At 35.8% G+C, this 24,106-nt stretch overlaps 1 protein-coding gene across 1 annotated transcript; it reads left to right on the plus strand.

Moving 5' to 3' along the window:
* The first annotated feature begins 51 nt into the window (after window positions 1–51).
* LOC117329775 (protein SDA1 homolog) lies at window positions 52–21,433 on the plus strand. Its single transcript, XM_033887905.1, has 21 exons — window positions 52–232; window positions 1,833–1,937; window positions 2,385–2,483; window positions 3,692–3,874; window positions 4,660–4,725; window positions 5,240–5,332; window positions 5,835–5,921; window positions 6,305–6,415; window positions 7,331–7,400; window positions 7,693–7,796; window positions 8,501–8,558; window positions 8,706–8,764; window positions 10,059–10,135; window positions 10,395–10,492; window positions 10,807–10,883; window positions 11,184–11,328; window positions 18,281–18,360; window positions 18,536–18,726; window positions 20,093–20,174; window positions 20,728–20,886; window positions 21,262–21,433. Exons 1-21 carry the CDS (start codon window positions 143–145, stop codon window positions 21,304–21,306), a joined length of 2,079 nt encoding a protein of 692 aa, XP_033743796.1. The 5' UTR covers window positions 52–142; the 3' UTR covers window positions 21,307–21,433.
* Window positions 21,434–24,106: the final 2,673 nt, after the last annotated feature.

Below are 24,106 nucleotides of genomic sequence, written 5' to 3' on the forward strand. Positions count from 1 at the left end.
ACATTCATGTGGGCCTAATTGTTTCATAGGCAAAAGAAAAAGTTTGAAAACCATAATACGAAAATAAATATATTTTTCTCCTAGCTCCACTTTCTATGACATTTCAAAACTTCCGGTATAGAATCAACACGTGCAAAACAAAATGTCAGATAAAAATCGAAATAAGTTACCAAGTAATTTGCCGCAGCTACAAAATCTTATCAAGCGTGATCCTGGATCGTACAAAGATGAGGTTTGTATACATAATATACTTGTTCTGTAGATAGGAAATATGCTAGCAGATATTTTGGTGTAGCAATTGCAGCTGCCAACTGTTTTACTGTAGTGTAGACTACATGATCTAGTCTTTTACATTACAACAGGGTCACAGGCACTTGTATCTGGTAATTAACACCAAAGTTAAAACTATCCTAGATATATACTTATCTGTATATAGTACATATCGAGGATAATTTTAACTCTGGTGTCAGTTACCAGATACAAGTACTTATGATCGTTAATTGTTCAAAATTAAAGGTGATTATATACTATAATCACAGTTTAACAACAATCCTGATAAAATAGTTTCTGGTGAAACCAGAGACTTATATACTATGGTTAAACTAACTTGACAAAATTTCATGAAACTATAACCATTGTCAGTCTCTTCTTACCTATCCATTTTAAGGACAGGGGGAATACACACACTAAAAGGTTTTGAAGTAAAAATGAGATTTTCACTAATCAAGTGATTAAGCTAATCACCCTTTGATCCATAGGGCCCGGATAGGGGAAGGTATACAAATGGGAATATTGGAATAAATTAACACAATTGAAATGCTATACAGCAACGTCAGATTTAATTTAGGTCTTTGACGTACATAAAAGTGTATTCCATTCCAACCACTACACAGCTTCTAGTACATAATATTCAGAATATTTCTGTAATGCTGGGTCATGCTAACATTTTAATCAGGCTTTAGGCTGATGTCTTTACAAAAAAGGTCATAAAGAAATGGTGTAACAAAAGGAAAGCAAGAAAATGACAATATAATTACAAAAGTACATATAATTGCAGGTACATATTTATGCACTTATAGATTTGATATTTAAATCAATAACTTATTAAACACAATAGAATGTCTCTTTTTTGCTTCATGTATGTATATACGTAGCTGTGGATCCAAAGAAGCGTACAATGTATCACACTGGCCTCATGGCTTTTTCTAAGATTTTTTGGGGCCCCATTATATTCCCAATTGAAATTATTTCATATTGAAGTCAAATTCCCAAAATTTGAATTTTACTCCTGAAAAAATCTGTCCAGATTCACCATTTTCCCCTCGAAGTTAGACAAAAAAAAACAATTTCAAACCAGCGAGAAAAATCCCTGTAAGGTTGTTAGTTTGTTTTGTACTTTGAGATTGGATCTCCTTGTTGGACTTAGATGCTGGTGGATATCTCACTAAACAATATACAAGAGGCATGGTTCATACCATCCAGTTTAGTTGGGGGTAAATGTCTTGTCCAGGGATATAACCAATGAACCACAACAGCACAGGATAGTCTGTGATCTAATGATCAACTTTCTGAGAAATGCCAATCAAATGGAATCATATATACAATGAATACATAATGACTGATCGATGTGTACTGTCGCTTGTAAGGACTAGGTTGTGTTGCTTTGCCTTGAATATATATAATATTATGCTGAGTGGAAGTTATCTATATTCTAGCCAATTAAAATTGAATATATAACTAGATATTTCCCCAATATATAAGCAGCAGGCACAGATTTATATATGAAACTGTTATGTGTTAATGTCTTACATATATGTGTTTCTCTTTTACAGTTTATGCAACAGTACAGACATTACGAGTCAAATTTACAAATTTTTCATCTTCAACCTTCAACCTACACAAAGACTTTGGATGAGCTGGTGCTTTTCATTGCACAGGTGAGAACACACCTTTCATGCTAATGTACATTGTATGTTGTATGAGAGAATCAATAAATCTTTTATTGTCATGATCATGTTCCAATAATTCATAGTATTATGACATGAATAGGAACTCAAGTGAGACTATTTCAGAATGGAAATATATAATTAGGAAAATCAAATGGACCAAAACAAATGTTAAAATATATTAAGGAAGGTATATTGACCCCATTGATTAATTTCTTTGCTGAATTGTGGATTTTGAAAGATTTTAAAGAACATCATCATTGAAAACCAGTTTCCTGATTACTGTATGCACATGTTTATTTTCTCTTTTTGTGTTCAGATAATGAATATGCATTTACATATATAGTACTTACCCTGAAATAAGCCCCGGCCCCTTCCCTAGTGGGTAGGTTATTTGCAGATAAATTCAATTTATAACTTTTTGGTTTTTTTTTTCAGGTTTCACAATGTTATCCAGAGGAGGTGTCAGATTTTCCACAACATTTACAGGATTTACTTAGAAGACATGCCACTGTTCTGGACAAGACAATGAGAATGGTCTGTTCTATTTTTAGTTAAAGATCTTACATCACTGAGAGCTTTAATTGTACACTTCTTTTAAATGCAAAAATGCATAACCTAGCACCCATGGTATAGAAGTATATCTAAATTTAACAACAACAAACAGAAAATAATAATTGCTTCCTGAAAACGTTGTTTACAATCATTTTAAGAATTTTAAAATTAAACTAAAAGTTACATACAAAGGCCCTCTCATACCATCCAGAGCAGTTATAGGGTAAAGCATCATGATCAAGGACACAAATGTGACAGCACAGACCAGACCGGTCCGTTTCTCAGCTTGTCATGCTGTCATAGGTAGGGAGTATCGAACCACGCATATATCGGACCTTCACCAGAGGTTAATAATTAACTGAGCTATCGCAGTCTTGATTAATTTGCTGGAGGTGTAGCATCTTAAAACTTTACATTCAATATACCATACATGTGTATAAGTTACGTACCAAGAATATATTTGTAAGAAACATCAGCGATTCAGCATTTATTGAACCAGTATATGTGTTTACATGTATATATGTGCATGAAACATTTTAGGGAAATAAGTAATAGTAATGTTTTGCAGGGTTGTTTAGGTGAGTTGTAAATCCCATCTCCAAAGTTTTTATGAGCCAAATTCTAAGAGGTTCATGTTTATATACCAAGCAAGTTGCACAGAAAAAACTCCAATTTAATTAGGACTGAAATATCTGAATCCTCAAAATTGCTGATTTGAGCATTATTAAAATGTATATTCAATCGAAATAAGATGTGAAACTTCCATACAAATGATTGAATTAAAAGCAAAATTGTAATTCTTACTAACACAGAATTTGACAATAGCTTGTTCTGGTACAATATGTATCAAATATATAATTATGGCAAAACCTTTCTTTTGTTTCTTTAAACATTCCTGTGATTGTTGAAAGGATTATACTAAAATATTTGTGCATAATAATTATTAAATAATATAATAATCACTTTTAAAATTGGTTGTTTCCAGCGGATGTTTCAGGGTTCCTCATGTGTTCCAGATTAGTGGTAAATGTTTATAGAATTAAGAAGGAAAGTTTAAGGAGTAAACTGCAGATTTCAAGAATTTGGCTTAAATTGACATTATTTCAGTTGGGAATGGGGCCAAATATTAATATTTCCCCCCAAAATGCTCTTATCATGAATAAATTTGAATCTGTTTTATCTTTGCGCAGACTTTTTGTAAGGCACTGATCCTGCTGAGAAACAAAAGTCTAATCCCAGCGACTGGTGTCCTTGAGTTGTTCTTTGAATTGTTCCGATGCCAGGATAAACTACTAAGAAAGACTCTCTACTCTTACATCGTCAGCGACATAAAAAACGTCAACTTTAAGCACAAAAACGCCAAGCTGAACACAGTGAGTACCCAATATATTTCTTTATAATCTAATATTTTCAAGAGTAGATGTCTTCATTTTAAATATTGACACTACCAAATTTTAATTTGTTCTATACCAGGGTGTTTTGCTGAGTACCATATTTATCAAAAAATAAGCCCATCCCTGTATTTTAATTTATAGTTCTGTAAAAAGGTTCACAATTTAACACTATTTTGTTGAGCAGTAATTCTGTTCCGTACTTCAAGTCAAAATTTAATTTTTTGGTCTTTTGGGCTTATTTAGGGGATAAATGTATATTAGTATTAACATTATCACGTAATGTTTGAATGCAACTTGTGCAATATGTTACAAGGTACAATTTCAATGACATAACAAATTCACACCAATAGCAATACTAGCTGTGTGTTGAATTTGAATGTCTCTGTAATAATAATTCAGTTGGAATAGGTGTGGATTTTATAACAACTTTATCGTTTTAAAAAAAGATAGGGTTTTCACAAGGTTGACCGAAGGATATCTTTGTGCTGGGTATGCCTGTATTGTCCAAGGGACACAACTCTCAAAATTTATTGTAATAATCACAAAATGTGAGATTTATTTGTTTTCGTTTTAGAATACATGTATATAGCATATTTTCATTAAATGAAAATTATTTTTGACCTGCTGAGTAGAGGAAACATTTTAATCAAGAAAAGACTTAGATTTGTAGATTTGTACGTACAAAGCTGATATGAATGATTTTACTGCCCTGTCTAAATATGCTGTGATTTATCTTGTTTCTTTTAATTTTATTTCTAACAAAGACATTGCAGAACTTCATGTACACAATGCTGAAGGACAACAATGTGATAGCTGCCAAAATGTCACTGGTAAGTTAGACTGTCTTAGGAATTATCTTGCTATTATGCCCTGATAGCATATTGTGTCCATCTTCATTCTGACTTGGATAAAAGAAAACTGCCCTTATTATTATATATATAATTAAGACCCACTATGATATATTTCCGCTCTTAATTTTACCCCAGCCAATACATATGCTCTTATATTATGTTAAGTACTTCATATGGGGAGTATTTCCGAACAGCTTCATCGAAAGGTTTCCGTTGAGAACTAGTTCGGTGTCAACAAATATGGCTTTCCCCAAGCCAAGCTGCAAAATTGAAAGGAATTATCTTATTGTGGTAGAAATATCAATAAAGTGGAAGATTTTAACAGTAAATCGTCAGGTGGAAGATCAGTCTATAAAGCGGTAGACTACCGCTGGAGTCAGTAGTATTAACATGTCTGGAAAATGTAAATTTGAATATGTGCACATGAATCCCTGTGCCATAATGTCATTTATTGAAATAGTGATTTGATAAATCATTTTCTTTTTTAATTTAGAGTGTCATGATAGAGTTATACAGAAGAAATATATGGAATGATACCAAGACGGTCAACGTTATAGCTACAGCCTGTTTCTCTAAAGTTACCAAGGTTTGTAATTCTGTAGCTATAGCCTGTTTCTCTAAAGTAACCAAGGTTTGTAATTCTGTAATTACTGCCTGTTTCTCTAAAACTACCAAGGTTTGTAATTCAGTAGTTATTGCCCGTTGCCGGTTTGTAGTTCAGATTCTATAATCTGTTTCTCTAAAGTTTGTAATTCATTTTCTATAGTGTGTTTCTTTAAAAGTTACCAAGCTTTGTAGTTCAGAAGCTATAATCTGTTTCCTTAAAGTTACCCAGATTTATAATTCAATTCAGTGCAGTAGCTAAAACCTGTTTCTGTAAAATTACCAAGGTATTTAATTCTGTAGCTTTAGCTTATTTCTCCAAAGTTACCAATGTTTTTAATTCAGTGTAGCTATAACCTGCTTCTGTAAAGCAGGGACACATAATACGATATAAATGTTCCTGTGTAAAGTGTCCAAGGTGTACAACTTTAGCAATATAATGTTAATTTAAACATTCCGAACACTTTCTACATTTTTTTTTGTAGATATTGGTCACTGCAATGAAATTTTTCCTTGGCCATGAGGAGGGAGAGAAAGCTGCAGAGAGTGACAGTGAAGATGAAGTTGATAAGGTCAGTAAAAAGTGAAAGAGGAATGTCTAGATTTAACCTACTGTATATTTGGTAATATTGGTTGGAGATTTAATTTCTCTGTATTTGGAGTCATTAACTAGCACAAAAACCAATTCCTAGTGAACATTTATACCATGAATTATCAAATAAAGATAATTCAAACAAATGTGTCAAATTGTTCACATTTTTACTACAGAATGCTTATATACAATTTAAATGCAGTGTTGTGCAAAATTGATACCCTTGGATTAGTTCTGGCTGGAACAACTGCAATTTAAAAGCACTTTGAAATACTCTTCCAGTATATATCGGTTGTCATTTGACTTACCTGGTACTTGTCATCTCTTGAATTGTCAGGGAAATGTTCTTTTTAATGTTTTCAGAAAAAAGAGAAATCAAGAAAGACATCAAAGGAGCTTATACTTGGGAACAGAGTGGCAAAAAAGACGAAAAAACGACAGAAAAAATTAGAAAGGGCACTTCAAGCCATGAAGGTAAAGAACGTTTCAATTTGCAGTTGTATGCTGTGTGGAACGCATACAGATGTATTTTCGAAGCAGCTTATGAAATAATTAAATGTTTTTTGCTCTCTGAGTGAAGTTTCTGTCATTTACAATAAATTTGGCCTCAGTTCATAATAATAAATAAAAATAAATGTAATAAAAAAATATCAATTTTAGCTACACTAAGCTTAAATTCACCCATGGATGTGTCAATACATATATAGACACATCTATGGGTTGAATTTGATAGTGACTATAAATGTAAAAATCTCAGTTGGGAATTTTCATCAGGCAAAAGATTTTTAAAAGATATTTTCACAGAGTGCAACTAAGAGTAAGACTTTCCCTTACTTTTTTTCAAATACAAGAAAATAAAATTGTCTCCAACCGTATTTTGTACTTTGTTTTGTTTTGAAATCAGTGCAAAATACTAATTCAGAAGGTACTACAAGAATGCATATGTTTCTGTTTCTAAGCAGAAAACTGCAGATTTGTCACTCGAGTCCATGGGACTCCATTAGACTTTCGGATGTAGCATTTTTAGAGATATTAGAGATAAAAAGTGTTGTATAACTCCTAAACATATATTTATAGAATATTTTGTATGATATAGGCTCTGATATGCCATTTCACTATTTATGAAAGGATATTGATTTTTGATGAGTATAGAATCTACAGTTACATGTATAGTCACTTTAAGATTTGTTCTATTTCGATCTTGCACTTATCATTCTTGATCATTACCATATCGTTTGCCATTGAATATCTGAACAAGTTGAGACAGAAATTAACATGTTCCCATTGACTGCATCTGGCATACGGAAAGTTGGAATCCCTACATGTGTTTTTATGCAAAGTAATTATTTTCTTATCCTTATCATATTTTATTTTTATTTCTGTTTTCAGAAATTTAAGAAGAAGCATAAAAGTGAATCTTTTAATTTTTCTGCTCTTCATCTTCTACATGATCCACAAGGTAAAAAAAGAAAATGAAATAGAAATGATACTCAAGCTGACAAGTTGCCCAGTAATGGGTCTGCATGGCTCACATTAACTTCTTTGAAGATTCTCTGCTTTTCAGTAAATGAAAGGAATTTGTTGTCTGTAACAAATTTGATGCCATTGAATCAGTGAAGAATTGCTCTAGATAATTTTCATAGCTATTTGATATACATGTAGGTGAAAGATATATCACTTGTATAAAAAAATGTATATCAAAATAATTTTGCATTGAAATATCACATTGTACTGTCATTTCTGAATTTTAGATTTTAGTGAGAAGTTATTAAAACAGTTAGAAGCAACAAACGAGAGATTTGAAGTGAAACTGATGATGATAGATTTTATCTCACGACTCATCGGTATCCATGGGGTGAGTTAGTTTAAACCTACCTACCTATCTTTCCCACATTTGACAGCTATATTTCAGGTTTTTGGTAGGGAAAAGACCTTCACTCTAATTAACAACAACTGTCTTGTCAGTCAATATGCATTTTTCCTATTTTTCTTATCAGACTTTATGAATGTATATAAAATATTATTGATTCTGGACCACTCTGGTCTTGGTAAGGTTTAAAGACTACATACTTTGTTCATGTAGTTGTAAATGCTTTTAGTGTGCAAAAAATGTGATTTTAACTTCTGTTATTCTATTCAATAGATTGGATGACATTTTAGATTGAATAACATTCTTTATTAGATTGAATGATATTCTAGATTTGATATTATGATAACATTTTAAATGGAATATTCTAGATTAGATAAACTTCTAGATTAGATAACATTTTAGATTAGATAACATTTTAGATTAGATAACATTCTAGATTGGAAAATATTCTGAAAAGGATTTAAAAAATCCAGCATAATGAATTGTTGTTTTCAAGTGAAGAAAAACAAAAACATTTACATCAAGCCATTTACGATCATCAATGTTGGGGGCCACAATTCCTCTGGAATGTTTTGCTTGTGATAAAGTCATTCTTACCTCAAAAACAGAGCATCTCAGTAATACCATTGTCTGTACTGTGTTTCTTTTATGGGATTTCAAATGTTCATATATGTTCTTTTCAACTTCAGCTTTTCCTTCTCAACTTTTATCCTTTTGTACAAAGATTCCTCCAACCCCATCAAAGAGGTAAGTAATGAAAATTAGGTTGAAATGACGTATTCATGTGATTGGCATAATTGAATTCTTGCAGCTGTTAATATACATGTGCATGTGTTTAAGTTCTGTTTAACACTAAGGGATCAGATTATTTATACATTCTGGTTTGGTTTTCAGAGGTGACTCGGTTACTGTTGTATGTGGCGCAGGCTAGTCACGACTTGGTTCCTCCGGATGTAAGTTTGAATATTTATTAGGCATATTTTTATACAAATTGTCTTGTTAAAGATAATTGATATTTGCAAGATTCAGAGAAACATGTCTAATATGGCAACCTGTGGGACACAACATATTAATGTACGTAATTGAATTGTCTAATCTGAGATTTGGGCTGCATTTTGAAAGATATCAGCCTTTGTCTGTTTTCATTTGCCAAGCAAAGAATGCAAATGACTGAGTCTTGGCTACTGATCACCATTGGGTGACGGGATGATAATGTACGATGTACAATCAGCTGCCAGATTGTCAAGATGTATTTTCATCTATTGTGAAGGCAGTCTGAGTGATGGGTGACGTTTTATTGTTAGTCCCCTTCCTTAAGGTTTCCTCTCCATCCGTCTTGTATGTATGTATGTACGTAATGCCAAAGATTGTCAGCAGTCTGGTGGCTTCATTCCTTGAGGGATTCTGATAAATCTTCACACTGATAAAGGACCACAATATCTCAAACAAGTTTTGAGTTTTTGGGTCAAGGTCAGTTCACTGTTACTATTTTTAGTGAGGGCTGATAAGGGATATTTGCTTTAGCAATACCCAATATTCTTGTTGGATATTGAAATTGGGACGAAAATATATCTTGGCAATTGGATTAGACCTAGATGCTTGAGTGTAGTTTTGGTGACATAACAATGGAGTTGTAATAAGGGCCGGTATTCTACATTTGATTTGAGGGGGCTTCGAGGCACCTGTATTGATATAGTCATCAGATGTATGTATATAGTTTGATTGATGGTTACCAAAGTGGAGCATCCTACCTCTCCCAAACCATTAACTCTCTGACTGGAACAGCCATTTTATGATTTTGTTGGATTTGACAAAATACCTGGTCAGAATAGAACAAAAGTTTCATGATACATGTATTGTAGTTTATGATACACACTATATATAAGCTCATGTCTCACAAATATCAAGTTAGATTTTTTTTGTTACAAGCAAATTTTCATATCGGACATGTTTGTAATAGACCGGTTTTACTGTATAGAAAAATAATCTTAAGATTTGATTCAGAGAAGAGAAATATATGTAGTCCTTTTCAATTTGATCATAGTAAATAATAGCTGCGATAACGTAGCTCTGGACGATAAACAGACAATTTCAGTAGATGGTCGTCGCCAGATACCCTGCCGGAGAGCAGAGTAGGCAGGGTATGAATATTCATTCTAAGTAAATAATACTTGTATCAGTAATTTAGTTACTATGTCAGTTAATTTTCTGTACGAGAAAGTTGACTTAAAGAATCTCTCACTTCAGGTGTTGGAGAGTGCGATTAAGGTGATAGCCAATAACTTTATCACAGACAGAAACTCAGGCGAGGTGATGGCAGTCGGGTAAGTTCATCTCATACAATACACTGGAACTTCAAACTTAGGGCTTTAGGTGATGTGGGGTGTCATGAATCAAAAGTAGGTTACTCTAACCTATGTTTGACTTTTGACCTATATAAAATGTATAAAAAGTTTTCCATTCTTGCACTTGAATGGAATACAACACTGTAAGTGATATTATTTGAGTCACTCAAGTTAGTCTTGAAGATAACATTATTTTAATTAACTTGTTGAAAACCTAACATCGGGTTTTGATTTTCAGTTTGAATGCTGTAAGGGAGATAAGTGCTCGATGTCCGCTAGCTCTCTCCGAAGATCTCCTACGGGATTTTGTGCAGTACAAAACACATAAAGATAAGGGTAAGAATCTGCCATGAAAAAGAAAAAAATCATATTAAGGCTGTATGCTACCTAAATAAATGTGACTTGTTCCCACAACAGATGTGTGTACATATAGATCCAAATATCCTTAAATGTTGTCTTCCTCTCAGTAGATAGAAATATTATCTTGCTTCACAATATGTTAAATGACTATTTTGACCTCCATTTTTCATACATTGCAATTTGATCTTGTCTTTTTCAGAATGTATGAAAAGTTTGGAATTTTCATGGAAAATATTATGAATGTTTCCACTTTAATTTAGTTTGATTTATTATTTTTGTTAATTCTGCAGCTGTGATGATGGCAGCTCGGGCTCTGATTGCTCTTTACCGGAGAGTCAATCCTGAACTGCTGCACAAGCGTGACAGGGTAGGTAACTCTAGCTAGCTTATTCAAATACAGACAGAGGCAATTGATTCCGGCTTGTATTTTTGCTGCTGTTTACCAAGTCAGTGTACATGGTATGTTTGCTACCAGTATAAAACATTTGAGTAAGCTACTAACTCAAAATGTCTAAAATTTTACTTTTTCAATTGCATTTCAAAGGTATTTTTTTCTTCTTCTTTTTTGCATATTACAGTATTAAAAACTGAATTATTGATATATGCGGTGATGAAAATTTTGCATTTCAGACACACTTTGAATTATTACTATTATGTGTTTTAACAGGGAAAGCCAACAGAGTCCACAGAGGAACTTCAGACGCTGCATTATGGTGATCGCAAAACACGGCAGGCAGTACCTGGAGCAGAAATTCTGTCAGGCGAGGTAGAGCTTGGCGAGGGAGAGACTGAGAAAGCAGAGATCTCTAAAGGTAACTGTAACCTCATTTTTAGATCTGAGGTGAGCGTTCAATCTTTACTCAGGAAGTTTGTGTAACTTATGAAAGCTGAGATCACAGACCATCCTGAAGTGTTGGGGCTCTGCCCATACTCAAGGCATTTTACCCTAATTGCTCTGGATATCATGCAGCAGGCCTCCTGCTTGTTTTCAGTGAAGTAACCACCATCTACTACAAGAAAATGCTAAAAACAAATTATTCTGGCTGTTCATTGGGCAATAAACCCAAGAAACAAACACATCTTCTTTTTAGCCCACCATCATCAGATGGTGGGCTATTCAAATCGCCCTGCGTCCGTGGTCCGTCGTCCGTCCGTCCGTCCGTAAACAATTCTTGTTATCGCTAATCCTCAGAAAGTACGGAAGGGATCTTTCTCAAGTTTCATATGTAGGTTCCCCTTGGTGCCTAGTTATGCATATTGTATTTTGGGACCGATCGGAAAACAACATGGCCGACAGGCAGCCATCTTGGATTTTGACCATTGAAGTTTGTTATCGCTATTTCTGAGAAAGAGCTGAAGGGATCTTTCTCAAATTTCATATGTTGGTTTCCCTTGGTGCCTAGTTATGCATATTGCATTTTGGGACCGATCGGAAAACAACATGGCCGACAGGCAGCCATCTTGGATTTTGACAATTGAAGTTTGTTATCGCTATTTCTAAGAACGTACTGAAGGGATCTTTCTCAAATTTGATATGTGGGTTTCCCTTGGTACCTAGTTATGTATATTGCATTTTGGGACCGATCGGAAAACAACATGGCCGACGGGCAGCCATCTTGGATTTTGACCATTGAAGTTTGTTATCGCTATTTCTGAGAAAGTACTGAAGGGAACTTTCTCAAATTTTATATGTAGGTTTCCCTTGGTGCCTAGTTATGCATATTGCATTTTGGGACCGATCGGAAAACAATATGGCCGACGGGCAGCCATCTTGGATTTTGACCATTGAAGTTTGTTATCGCTATTTCTAAGAAAGTACAGAAGGGATCTTTCTCAAATTTCATATGTAGGTTCCCCTTGGTGCCTAGTTATGCATATTGCATTTTGAGACCAATCGGAAAACAACATGGCCGACAGGCAGCCATCTTGGATTTTGACAATTGAAGATTGTTATCGCTATTTCTCAAAAAGCACAGAAGGGATCTTTCTCAAATTTCATATGTAGGTTCCCCTTAGTGCCTAGTTATGCATATTGCATTTTGAGACCGATCTGAAGACAACATGGCCGACAGGCAGCCATCTTGGATTTTGACAATTGAAGTTTGTTATCGCTATTTCTGTGAAAGTACTAAAGGGATCTTTTTAGCCCACCATCATCAGATGGTGGGCTATTCAAATCGCCCTGCGTCCGTGGTCCGTCGTCCGTCCGTCCCTCCCTCCGTCCGTCCGTCCGTAAACAATTCTTGTTATCGCTATTTCTCAGAAAGTACTGATGGGATCTTTCTCAAATTTCATATGTAGGTTCCCCTTGGTGTCTAGTTGTGCATATTGCATTTTGGGACTGATCGGAAAACAACATGGCCGACAGGCAGCCATCTTGGATTTTGACAATTGAAGTTTGTTATCTCTATTTCTGAGAAAGTATTGAAGAGATCTTTCTCAAATTTCATATGTAGGTTCCCCTTGGTGCTTAGTTATGCATATTGCATTTTGGGACCGATCAGAAAACAACATGGCCGACAGGCAGCCATCTTGGATTTTGACAATTGGAGTTTGTTATCGCTATTTCTGAGGAAGTCCTAAAGGGATCTTTCTCAAATTTCATATGTAGGTTCCCTTTGGTGCCTAGTTATGCATATTGCATTTTGGGACCAATCGGAAAACAACATGGCCGACAGGCAGCCATCTTGGATTTTGACAATTTGAGTTTGTTATCGCTATTTCTGAGGAAGTACTGAAGGGATCTTTCTCAAATTTCATATATAGGTTCCCTTTGGTGCCTAGTTATGCATATTGCATTTTGGGACCAATCGGAAAACAAAATGGCCGACAGGCAGCCATCTTGGATTTTGACAATTGAAGTTTGTTATCGCTATTTCTGTGAAAGTACTGAAGGGATCTTTCTCAAATTTCATATGCAGGTTCCTCTTTGTTCCTGGTTATGCATATTGCATTTTGAGACTAATTAGAAAACAACATGGCCGACAGGCAGCCATCTTGGATTCTGACAATTAAAGTTTGTTATCGCTATTTCTGTGAAAGTAATGAAGGGATCTTTCTGATATTTCATATGCAGGTTCCCCTCAGTGCCTAGTTATGCATATTGCATTTTGAGACCAATCGGAAAACAACATGGCCGACAGGCAGCCATCTTGGATTTTGACAATTGAAATTTGTTATCGCTTTTTCTGTGAAAGAACTGAAGGGATCTTTCTCAAATTTCATATGGAGGTTCCCCTTGGTGCCTTCTTATGCATATTGCATTTTGAGACCAATCGGAAAACAAAATTGCTGACAGGCAGCCATCTTGGATTTTGACAATTAAAATTTGTTATCAGTATTTCTCAGAAAGTAATGAAGGGATCTTTCTGAAATTACATATGCAAGTTCCCCTCAGTGCCTAGTTATGCATATTGCATTTTGAGACTAATCGGAAAACAACATGGCTGACAGGCAGCCATCTTGGAATTTTTTCAATTGGAGTTTGTTATCGCTATTTCTGTGAAAGTACTGAAGGGATCTTTTTCAAATGTCATATGTAGGTTCCCCTCAGTGCCTAGTTTTGCATACTGGGACCAATACGAAAACAACATGGCCGACAGACAGCCATTATAGCTAAATCTTAAATTCTATATATAGGTTCCCCTTGTTTGAATAGTACTAGAGGGCTGTTTCTGAATTTACACAGATAAGTAAGACTTAGAGGAAGGGAAAAGTAGGGAAAAGATCAATCTGACATGGAACCTATAAAGATCATTCAATGGTGGGCGCCAAGATCCCTCTGGGATCTCTTGTTCATATTTGTTATGTAGGTTCCCCTTAGTGCTTAGTTATGCATATAGCATTTTGAGACCAATCGGAAAACAACATGGCCAACGGGCAGCCATCTTGGATTTTGACCATTAAAGTTTGTTATTGCCATTTCTGAGAAAGTACTGAAGGGATCTTTCTCAAATTTCATATGTAGGTTCCCCTTGGTGCCTAGTAATGCATATCGCATTTTGGGACTGATCGGAAAACAACATGGCCGACAGGCAGCCATCTTGGATTTTGACCATAGAAGTTTGTTATCGCTATTTCTGAGAAAGTTTTGATTGGATCTTTCTCCAATTTCATATGTAGGTTCCCCTTGGTGCCTAGTTATGCATATTGCATTTTGAGACCAATCAGAAAAGAACATGGCCGACAGGCAGCCATCTTGGATTTCGAAAATTGAAACTGGTTATCACTATTACTAAGAAACCAATGAAGGGATCTTCCTGAAATTTCATATGTAGGTTCCCCCAGGTGCCTAGTTATGCATATTGCATTTTGAGACCAATCGGAAAACAACATGGCCGACGAGCAGCCATCTTTGATTTTGACAATTGAAGTTTGTTATCACTATTTCTCAGAAAGCACTGAAGGAATCTTTCTCAAATTCCATATATATAGGTTCCCCTTGGTGCCTAAATCTTAAATTTTATATATAGGTTTCCCTTGTTTGAAAAGTACTAGAGGTTTCTTCTGAGTTTACACAGATTAGTAAGACTTAGAAGAAGAGAAAAGTAGAGAAAAGATCAATCTGACATGGAACCTATGAAGAACATTCAATGGTGGGCGCCAAGATCCCTCTGGGATCTCTTGTTCATTATCACAAAATATATTCCTTCACTTTATCGCCTGAATTCTTCATAATGCCTTTTTAGCCCACCATCATCAGATGGTGGGCTGTTCAAATCGCCCTGCGTCCGTGGTCCGTCGTCGGTCCGTCCCTCCGTCCCTCCGTCCCTCCGTCCCTCCGTCCGTCCGTCCGTCCGTCCCTCCGTCCGTAAACAATTCTTGTTATCGCTATTTCTCAGAAAGTACTGAAGGGATCTTTCTCAAATTTCATATGTAGGTTCCCCTTGGTGCTTAGTTATGCATATTGCGTTTTGAGACCAATCGGAAAACAACATGGCCGACAGGCAGCCATCTTGGATTTTGACCATTGAAGTTTGTTATCGCTATTTCTGAGAAAGTACTGAAGGGATCTTTCTCAAATTTCATATGTAGGTTCCCCTTGGTGCCTTGTTATGCATATTGCGTTTTGAGACCAATCGGAAAACAACATGGCCGACAGGCAGCCATCTTGGATTTTGACAATTGAAGTTTGTTATCGCTATTTCTGAGAATGTACAGAAGGGATCTTTCTCAAATTTCATATGAAGGTTCCCCTTGGTGCCTAGTTATGCATATTGCGTTTTGAAACCAATCGGATAACAACATGGCCGACAGGCAGCCATCTTGGATTTTGACGATTGAAGTTTATCGCTATTTCTGAGAATGTACTGAAGGGATCTTTCTCAAATTTCATATGAAGGTTCCCCTTGGTGCCTAGTTATGCATATTGCGTTTTGAGACCAATCGGATAACAACATGGCCGACAGGCAGCCGTCTTGGATTTTGACAATTGAAGTTTGTTATCACTATTTCAGAGAAAGTACTGAATGGATCTTTCTGAAATTTCATATGTAAGTTTCCCTTGGTGCCTAGTTATGCATATTGCGTTTTGAGACCAATCTGAAAACAACATGGCCGACAGGCAGCCATCTTGGATTTTGACAATTGAAGTTTGTTATCACTATTTCTGAGAAAGTACTGAAGGGATCTTTCTCAAATTTCATATGTAAGTTTCCCTTGGTGCCTAGTTATGCATATTGCATTTTGAGACCAATCTGAAAATAACATGGCCGACAGTCAGCCATCTTGGATTTTGACAATTGAAGTTTGTTATCGCTATTTCTCAGAAAGTTCTGAAGGGATCTTTCTCAAATTTCATATGTAGGTTCCTCTTGGTGCCTAGTTATGCATATTGCATTTTGAGACCAATCTGAAAATAACATGGCCGACAGGCAGCCATCTTGGATTTTGACAATTGAAGTTTGTTATCGCTATTTCTGAGAAAGCACTGAAGAGATCTTTCTCAAATTTCATATGGAGGTTCCCCTTGGTGCCTCTTTATGCTTATTGCATTTTGAGATCAATTGGAAAACAATATGGCCGACAGACCGCCATCTTGGATTTTGACAATTGAAGTTTGTTATCTCTATTTCTCAAAGTACTGAATGGATCTTTCTCAAATTTCATAAGTAGGTTCCCCTTGGTCCCTTGTATTGCATTTTTGGACCAGTCTGTCCTGAAAACAACCTGGCAAACAAACAGCCATTATCGTTAAATCTCAAATTTCTTATATAGCTAGGATTCCCTTGTTTGAAAAGTACTGGTGGGATGTCTCAATTTGCACAGATTAGTAAAATGAAGGGAAAAGTAGAGAAAAGATCAATCTGACATGGAACTTACGAAGATCATTCAATGGTGGGCGCCAAGATCCCTCTGGGATCTCTTGTTATTAGCCCACCATCATCAGATGGTGGGCTATTCAAATCACCCTGCGTCCGTGGTCCGTCGTCCGTCCGTCCGTCCCTCCGTAAACAATTCTTGTTATCGCTAATCCTCAGAAAGTACTGAAGGGATCTTTCTCAAATTTCATATGTAGGTTCCTCTTGGTGCCTAGTTATGCATATTGCATTTTGAGACTAATCGGAAAACAACATGGCCGACAGGCAGCCATCTTGGATTTTGACCATTGAAGTTTGTTATCACTATTTCTCAGAAAGAACTGAAGGGATCTTTCTCCAATTTCATATGTAGGTTCCTCTTGGTGCCTAGTTATGCATATTGCATTTTGAGACTAATCGGAAAACAGCATGGCCGACAGGCAGCCATCTTGGATTTTGACAATTGAAGTTTGTTATCGCTATTTCTCAGAAAGTACTGAAGGGATCTTTCTCAAATTTCATATGTAGGTTCCTCTTGGTGCCTAGTTATGCATATTGCATTTTGAGACCAATCGGAAAACAACATGGCCGACAGGCAGCCATCTTGGATTTTGACAATTGAAGTTTGTTATCACTATTTCTCAGAAAGAACTGAAGGGGTCGTTCTCAAATTTCATATGGAGGTTCCTCTTGGTGCCTAGTTATGCATATTGCATTTTGAGACCAATCTGAAAACAATATGGCCGACAGGCAGCCATCTTGGATTTTGACAAATGAAGTTTGTTATCGCTATTTCTCAGAAAGCATTGAAGGGATCTTTCTCAAATTTCATATGTAGGTTCCTCTTGGTGCCTAGTTATGCATATTGCATTTTGAGACTAATCGGAAAACAGCATGGCCGACAGGCAGCCATCTTGGATTTTGACAATTGAAGTTTGTTATCGCTATTTCTCAGAAAGTACTGAAGGGATCTTTCTCATATTTCATATGTAGGTTCCTCTTGGTGCCTAGTTATGCATATTGCATTTTGAGACCAATCGGAAAACAACATGGCAGACAGGCAGCCATCTTGGATTTTGACAATTGAAGTTTGTTATCGCTATTTCTCAGAAAGGACTGAAGGGGTCGTTCTCAAATTTCATATGTAGGTTCCCCTCAGTGCCTAGTTTTGCATTTTGGGACCAATCCAAAAACAACATGGTTGACACAGCCATTATCGCTAAATCTTAAATTTCATATATAGGTACCCCTTGTTTGAAAAGTACTAGCTATAGAGGGCTGTTTCTGAATTTACACAGATTAGTAAGACTTAGAGGAAGGGAAAAGTAGAGAAAAGATCAATCTGACATGGAACCTATGAAGATCATTCAATGGTGGGCGCCAAGATCCCTCTGGGATCTCTTGTTAGAAGAATGTTGCATATGACTGTTGTATTGATGATAATTTGAAATAACTTATTTTGTAGAATGGGAGTCTTGTAGTGAAGATGAGGATGATGATGAAGATGATTGGATAGATGTCCATCATTCCTCTGATGAAGAGCAGGTTGGTTTTGTTGACATTGTGCATCATCACCAACATGTATTCCTTATGTAATTTCTGGAATATGTGTCTTAATTTATGTTTTATCTAATTTTTAATTGCTGAAATATGTATTTGTTTTAATTCTATGTAGTGTAATTCAATTCTATTATATATTAATTATGAAGTTATGTTTTAGACAGAAGATCCAGTGGCTGGACTCTCTCTGGAGGAGAAACGACAAAAAGCAGAAGATGTCTCCACAAATCGCATCCTCACACAGGAAGATTTCCGTCAAATTCAGCATCACCAGGCCCGTAAAACTACCGAGAGTTCCAGTAAAGGAAAAGGCAAGAGAAAGCATGTGGAAGTGGACCTCGACGAAAACAGGTATGCTTGTGTGTGGTTAAAATATAACTGTCAGTAGTGTAACCCTGGTAAATACCTAGCCACAATATACCTCTCGGCTAGAGAGATCTTTTTAACTCGATCGGTTGAACGTAAGACTAGTAAGCCAGAGGTCCCAGGTCCGATCCCTAGCGGGGGTAGTGATTTCAATTTAATTATTCATGGGCTCTGTTACATTGGCGCCCATGCAAGGACACAGGAAAAGTACTCAGCCTTGCTCCAAAAGCATCGCTTTTACCCCTGGAAACTCGAGGACGAGTTCTTTCCTGGAGGAGGAGTATGTAACCTTTGTAAATACTAGCCACAATATACCGCTCGGTTAGAGAGATCTCTTTAGCTCCATCGGTTGAGTGAAAGACTAGTATAGTAAGCCAGAGGTCCTGGGTTCGATCCCTAGCGGAGGCAGTGATTAAGATTTAATTGATCATGAGCTCTGTTACAGTAGTAATGTACCTGATAAGTTGTAAAGCTAAATTATGGTTTTAGAATTTGTTGTTGCTTAAGAAATGGAAAAAAAAAAATAGGATCACCTGACTGCTGAACAATTCCTGTTTTCCATTTAGACTAAGAATGAACAGCAGCACGACAAAACGCTAGATACTAAACTATTCGCATGATAACTGCTGATAGTGTAAAAGTGCTGCTTCAGCCATACTGAATTTGTCATTAGCACAGGTGCAAATGTTAAGAGTTAGCACCATGATGACTTTGTTCACCTAAGTTTCTGCTGTAGAAAATGATCCACAGAAACTGTAAGATAAGAAATATAATCATGATATATAGATAGATTTCTGTCATATTTTCCACTGTCAGGCCCCAAAAATCAGAGGCGATGCTATCAGTGTGAGAATTCCAAAAATAATACTGTAACCGTGGTTATTTTCGAAGAGGGTTAATCTCGCTATTTCGACATGTAAACTATACGCGTTGGGATAATTTTCGCGATCGATCCACCTTCTTTTGCAGTTCGAGATTATTCAAATTGATATCAAAATAATACGCGTGGGGGAAATTTTTGCGACCAAAAGGACTCCGTGTAGTTAGCGTAAATTTCCTCCTTGCATAAATTTTCACGTTTACAGTAACTTAATTTCTTCTCTCCTGGACTGGAGCATTATTTGTTCGATTTTTACCAGTTACTCCTTGCCTAATCAGCAGTTCTAGTAGCTCATCAGTTAAGCTCTCTAAATAATTTCTTTTCATGTTCTTGCTTTGGTCACCCACTAAAATAAGACACCACTAAAATATGTATGATTACAGCAAGAAAACATTTCATTATTTAAGTGGTGAAATTTGTTGTTTGTAATGAAAGATTTAGATTGACACGAGTTTAATTATCATTTTGTAGTGACAGACTGATGCTGTCCACGATTGAAAATGTCCACAAGAAGCGAGCCCACGACAAGGAATCCCGCCTGGCCACTGTGATGGTAAGATATCCAACACTATGTGCATGTTGATAGAAAATATCGACATCTGATGTCATAAGGGTTAGTTTGATCTTTTTTGATATTGTTGATTTTTTGATATTGTTGATTTTCACTCTGCTGAATTTCTCCATTGAATTTTGAAACCACCTTCTGCAAAAATATTATGGTGTATAGAGGAATCGCGTCTTTCTCCTGTCAATAGTACATCCAAAAAATGAGGGTTGATGTGCTTAAATGAATTTTTTATCCAAAAATGTTTTGCTCCCAAAACTTAGTCCTCCTACCCCATGTGTTGAATTTCATTGTCACTCCACACATCATATATTCTACAGACACAGATCTGGGAAAGATATATTCTATTTTGTGAGCGGTTACTACCAAAGTGTATGGTTTTGACATTGGGATCAGGAAATACAGACGTGTGTTTTGTTTTGATTTTTGATTTTAAGCTGCTAATTCCTAAAAAAAACGTGGACCTAATTAATTAAAACTGGAATTTGCATAATGTCTGCTTTAGTGGTAGCCTTTACCATGCATATATCTCTACTTCCAGGCTGGGAGAGAGGGTAGAGAGAAGTTTACACACGGTCCACAGAAAATGAATCCTAACGCCAGCACTACAAATAAAGAGAAGGCAAGAGGGAAAAACTTCATGATGGTCAAACACAAGCTGGGGAGAAAGAAGGGAAAGCGTTCCTTCAGGGACAAACAGGTCAGCATCTGTTTAATTTTCAAAAAAAATAGATATTTGACTTTTAATATATGTACATGTAGATATTAATGATATTTTACTCATGAGATAATTTTATCATTTTGATAACGAAGGTTTGATCTTTGCTTGAATACCGTTGCCTGGTGGAAATTATAATTGTATCTTTTGACATTATAAACAATGAATGAATCCATAGGCAATAAATTTTTTATGTTTTGAGAAAAGCTCTGATAAAACTACTAAATCAACTGTCAATAAAAATATTATTATTATTAATAATTGATATCAGAAATCTTTAAAGACCTTGATTTGTTATATTGGGATACCACATAATTAAGCTGTGTTTATAAAGCCTATTTTTATTTCTGTTCACAGATGGCCCTGACCAAAGCATTGTTACGTAGACAGAAAAAGAATTGAGGGGTTTAAAATATTTTGGGACAATTTAAATTCTTGGAATGATTTTCAACAGGCTGTCAGTACTTCGAAAAAATCACTCAAAATTTCTAGATATTATATCAGAGAGATAAAATGATTGTGAAATTGATCTCATTCGTTGTTTTTTTTCTTTCTGTCTTTGAAATATATAGTAGTGTACATGTATTGACAAATAGCCAATGTTCAAGCAAATTTGCTAGCCAAAGCCCAAGTGTGTTGAACACACTTGGTGAGGGAAGTCAGTGTTAATGTTGTAGAAAAATATGATCTTTAATAGTCACAACAGCACATACAGTTATTTAAAGGGAAAATACAGTTGTTCTGTTTGAGCAGTGAGGAGGGTCATTTGTCGAGTAGGACGAAAGGTGGTTCACAAAGGTGAACAGGAAATCCCGATTCAAATCCGTAATCTAAATCTTCCAACTCTTACTAGCAGAAGATTATAAGAAGATGTGATGAATGTCTTAGTATTTTAATCGGTTTCGTTGATGCAGGTGTGATAGAAAGAACTTAGATTATCAACATTTACAATATTTGGGTATTGTTTGGAGAGGCAGTTTAAAAGTAGGAAAACACTGAAAACATAACTAAGAGTATTTTACCACTATTCCTAAACTATCAATGTGAGTGATGCAGGCCCTCTGGGCCTCTTGTTATGTCATCCTACCTGAAGGGTCAGCTTGGATAACCTATAGCCATTGTGCTTTGTCCATCATCATGCACTGTCCATAAATTTTTCATATTTTGAAATTCTCATATTCAAAGTGTGGATCAGCAATCGAGTTCCTCGAGTGGGATTCAGCTCAAACTTGTAGGTAACCCGAGACAAAGTTTCAGATGACCTTTTGTGATCACTATCTCAATAACAAAGAGGCAGAGTCGTGATATATTCACGCAGAAGCATGCTGGAATGAAGGGCCACCAAAAATGTTTAAAACAATTACCTTGACCTACTTTTAGGGTCATAGAAGTAACATAATTTAAAAAAATTTTTTTCTTATATATATTTTTATTAATCACATATGCAATTGTAACAAGATTATAATTAGAAACTAACATACAAATATGAGAATTGTTAAGTGATAATATATCTACACTTGTATGATGTTTCCTAAAATCTTTAACACAATTTCTTTCCAATAACCAGGAGGCCCTTAGCGGTGATATATGGTCAGCTTCATGCTGAGATAAAGGGCTACCAAAGGTGTTCAAATGAATGGCCATGGTTTATTTTCAAGGTCAAAAAGATCAAGTGTGTTAATATCTTAAAAGATTTCTCAATAACCAAGAGGCCCAGGGTCAGGTTATTGGAACAGTGGCATGCTCATATAATAGACCAAAAAAGTTTGTTCAATTGAATAACCTTGACTTCTTCAAGGTCACACCAGTCAAATGTATTGATTCTTAATTTAAAAGCAAAAACATTAACTATCGGTATGTATTTCAGAAGTCGTATGACCAAATTAAGGCTCATGAGCTTCTTGTTTAAAATGATCCTGAGTGGTCCTGAATAAGTATTTTGGTCAAAAATCCAAGATGGCCACTGACTTGAAAAACACATTTCAAACTTCTGAAGCTCCACCAGTGAGATTTAGCTAGAACTTTGCTGAAATGATCCTGAGATGTTTCTGACCAAGTGTTGTTATTTTCTTGATAAGTCAGAAATCCAAGATGGCCCCCATGGCCAACAGTGCCTCTATACTTGCTGAATGTGTATACTACAACAGTACTAGGGTATTTACAGTTAGAGAATGGCAAGGCCTATTGGCCTTTTGTGTTAAGGTTTAGGGTATGGTTTTAGAGTTCCAGAAAAATGTTGAAGAGTACCAGGGTTTGGATCCCTTCCTACTACACTACTGGTCCACAACCCCTGAATGCATTTTGAGCCAGTATAGTCTGAAGCATCCCTAGGCAAGTGGAACCAATTTTGTAAAATCGGGGATCAACCAAGCCTGCAGGATCGGGGCAGAATTTTATTAGCAAAATTGTGATACATGTTTTAAAGCCGATTCCTATTTACTGGTATCTCGGAATACTCGGCCTTACCACCCTCCCCTAAATCTAGAGCTTTTCCTGTGTCAATAGTTATATATTATAATTGGTTATAACATCTGTCATCAGGGATAACTCCAGAATGTCCTGTAAATAACTGTGCATCTCTTAAAAGATATACTTCAATGCATATCTTTCTATTATTTTACCAATTACACATAATTTTAAGGTCCCGCACAACTAATTCAGCCAATCAACAGGTGTTTCACCTGAACCAAGTTCCTAAAGAAAAATGTGTTTCTTGGGTCTGTTGCTATTTCTTCAGTAAATAACTCACACAATGGGTACTTTTCTATATATGACAATAAAGAGTAGGGTCTTGAGATTTTAAAAATCCAAAATCTACACTTCTGGTATAAATTAGAAAGGTGTAGGATTCCATGTGTAAAAAAGCGTGAAATCCCCCCTATGGGGGGTTCCCCTGTCCACTGTAAATATCAGGGTTACTGTCTTCTAAGTACTGGTGTGCTCTTATATGCGATTAAACCTCTCCAATAACATCATTTCTCTGGTATGGAAATCTTCAAATTTTATTTTGATATAAATTTCACAACATTTGAACCTCAAGTGACCGATTGAGCGGACAGAGTCATTAGTAATAACATATAGTGAAATAATTAGTTGTGTGAGACCTTAAGTTAACTAGTTATCGCCCTTCTTTAAGATGACAATGGTATGACGTCATGATTTGTAAAATATATAAACCCATTTGTGACGTCACATACACTTG

The sequence above is a fragment of the Pecten maximus genome, chromosome 6 (genome assembly GCF_902652985.1).
Source record: "Pecten maximus chromosome 6, xPecMax1.1, whole genome shotgun sequence".
NCBI lineage: Eukaryota > Metazoa > Mollusca > Bivalvia > Pectinida > Pectinidae > Pecten > Pecten maximus.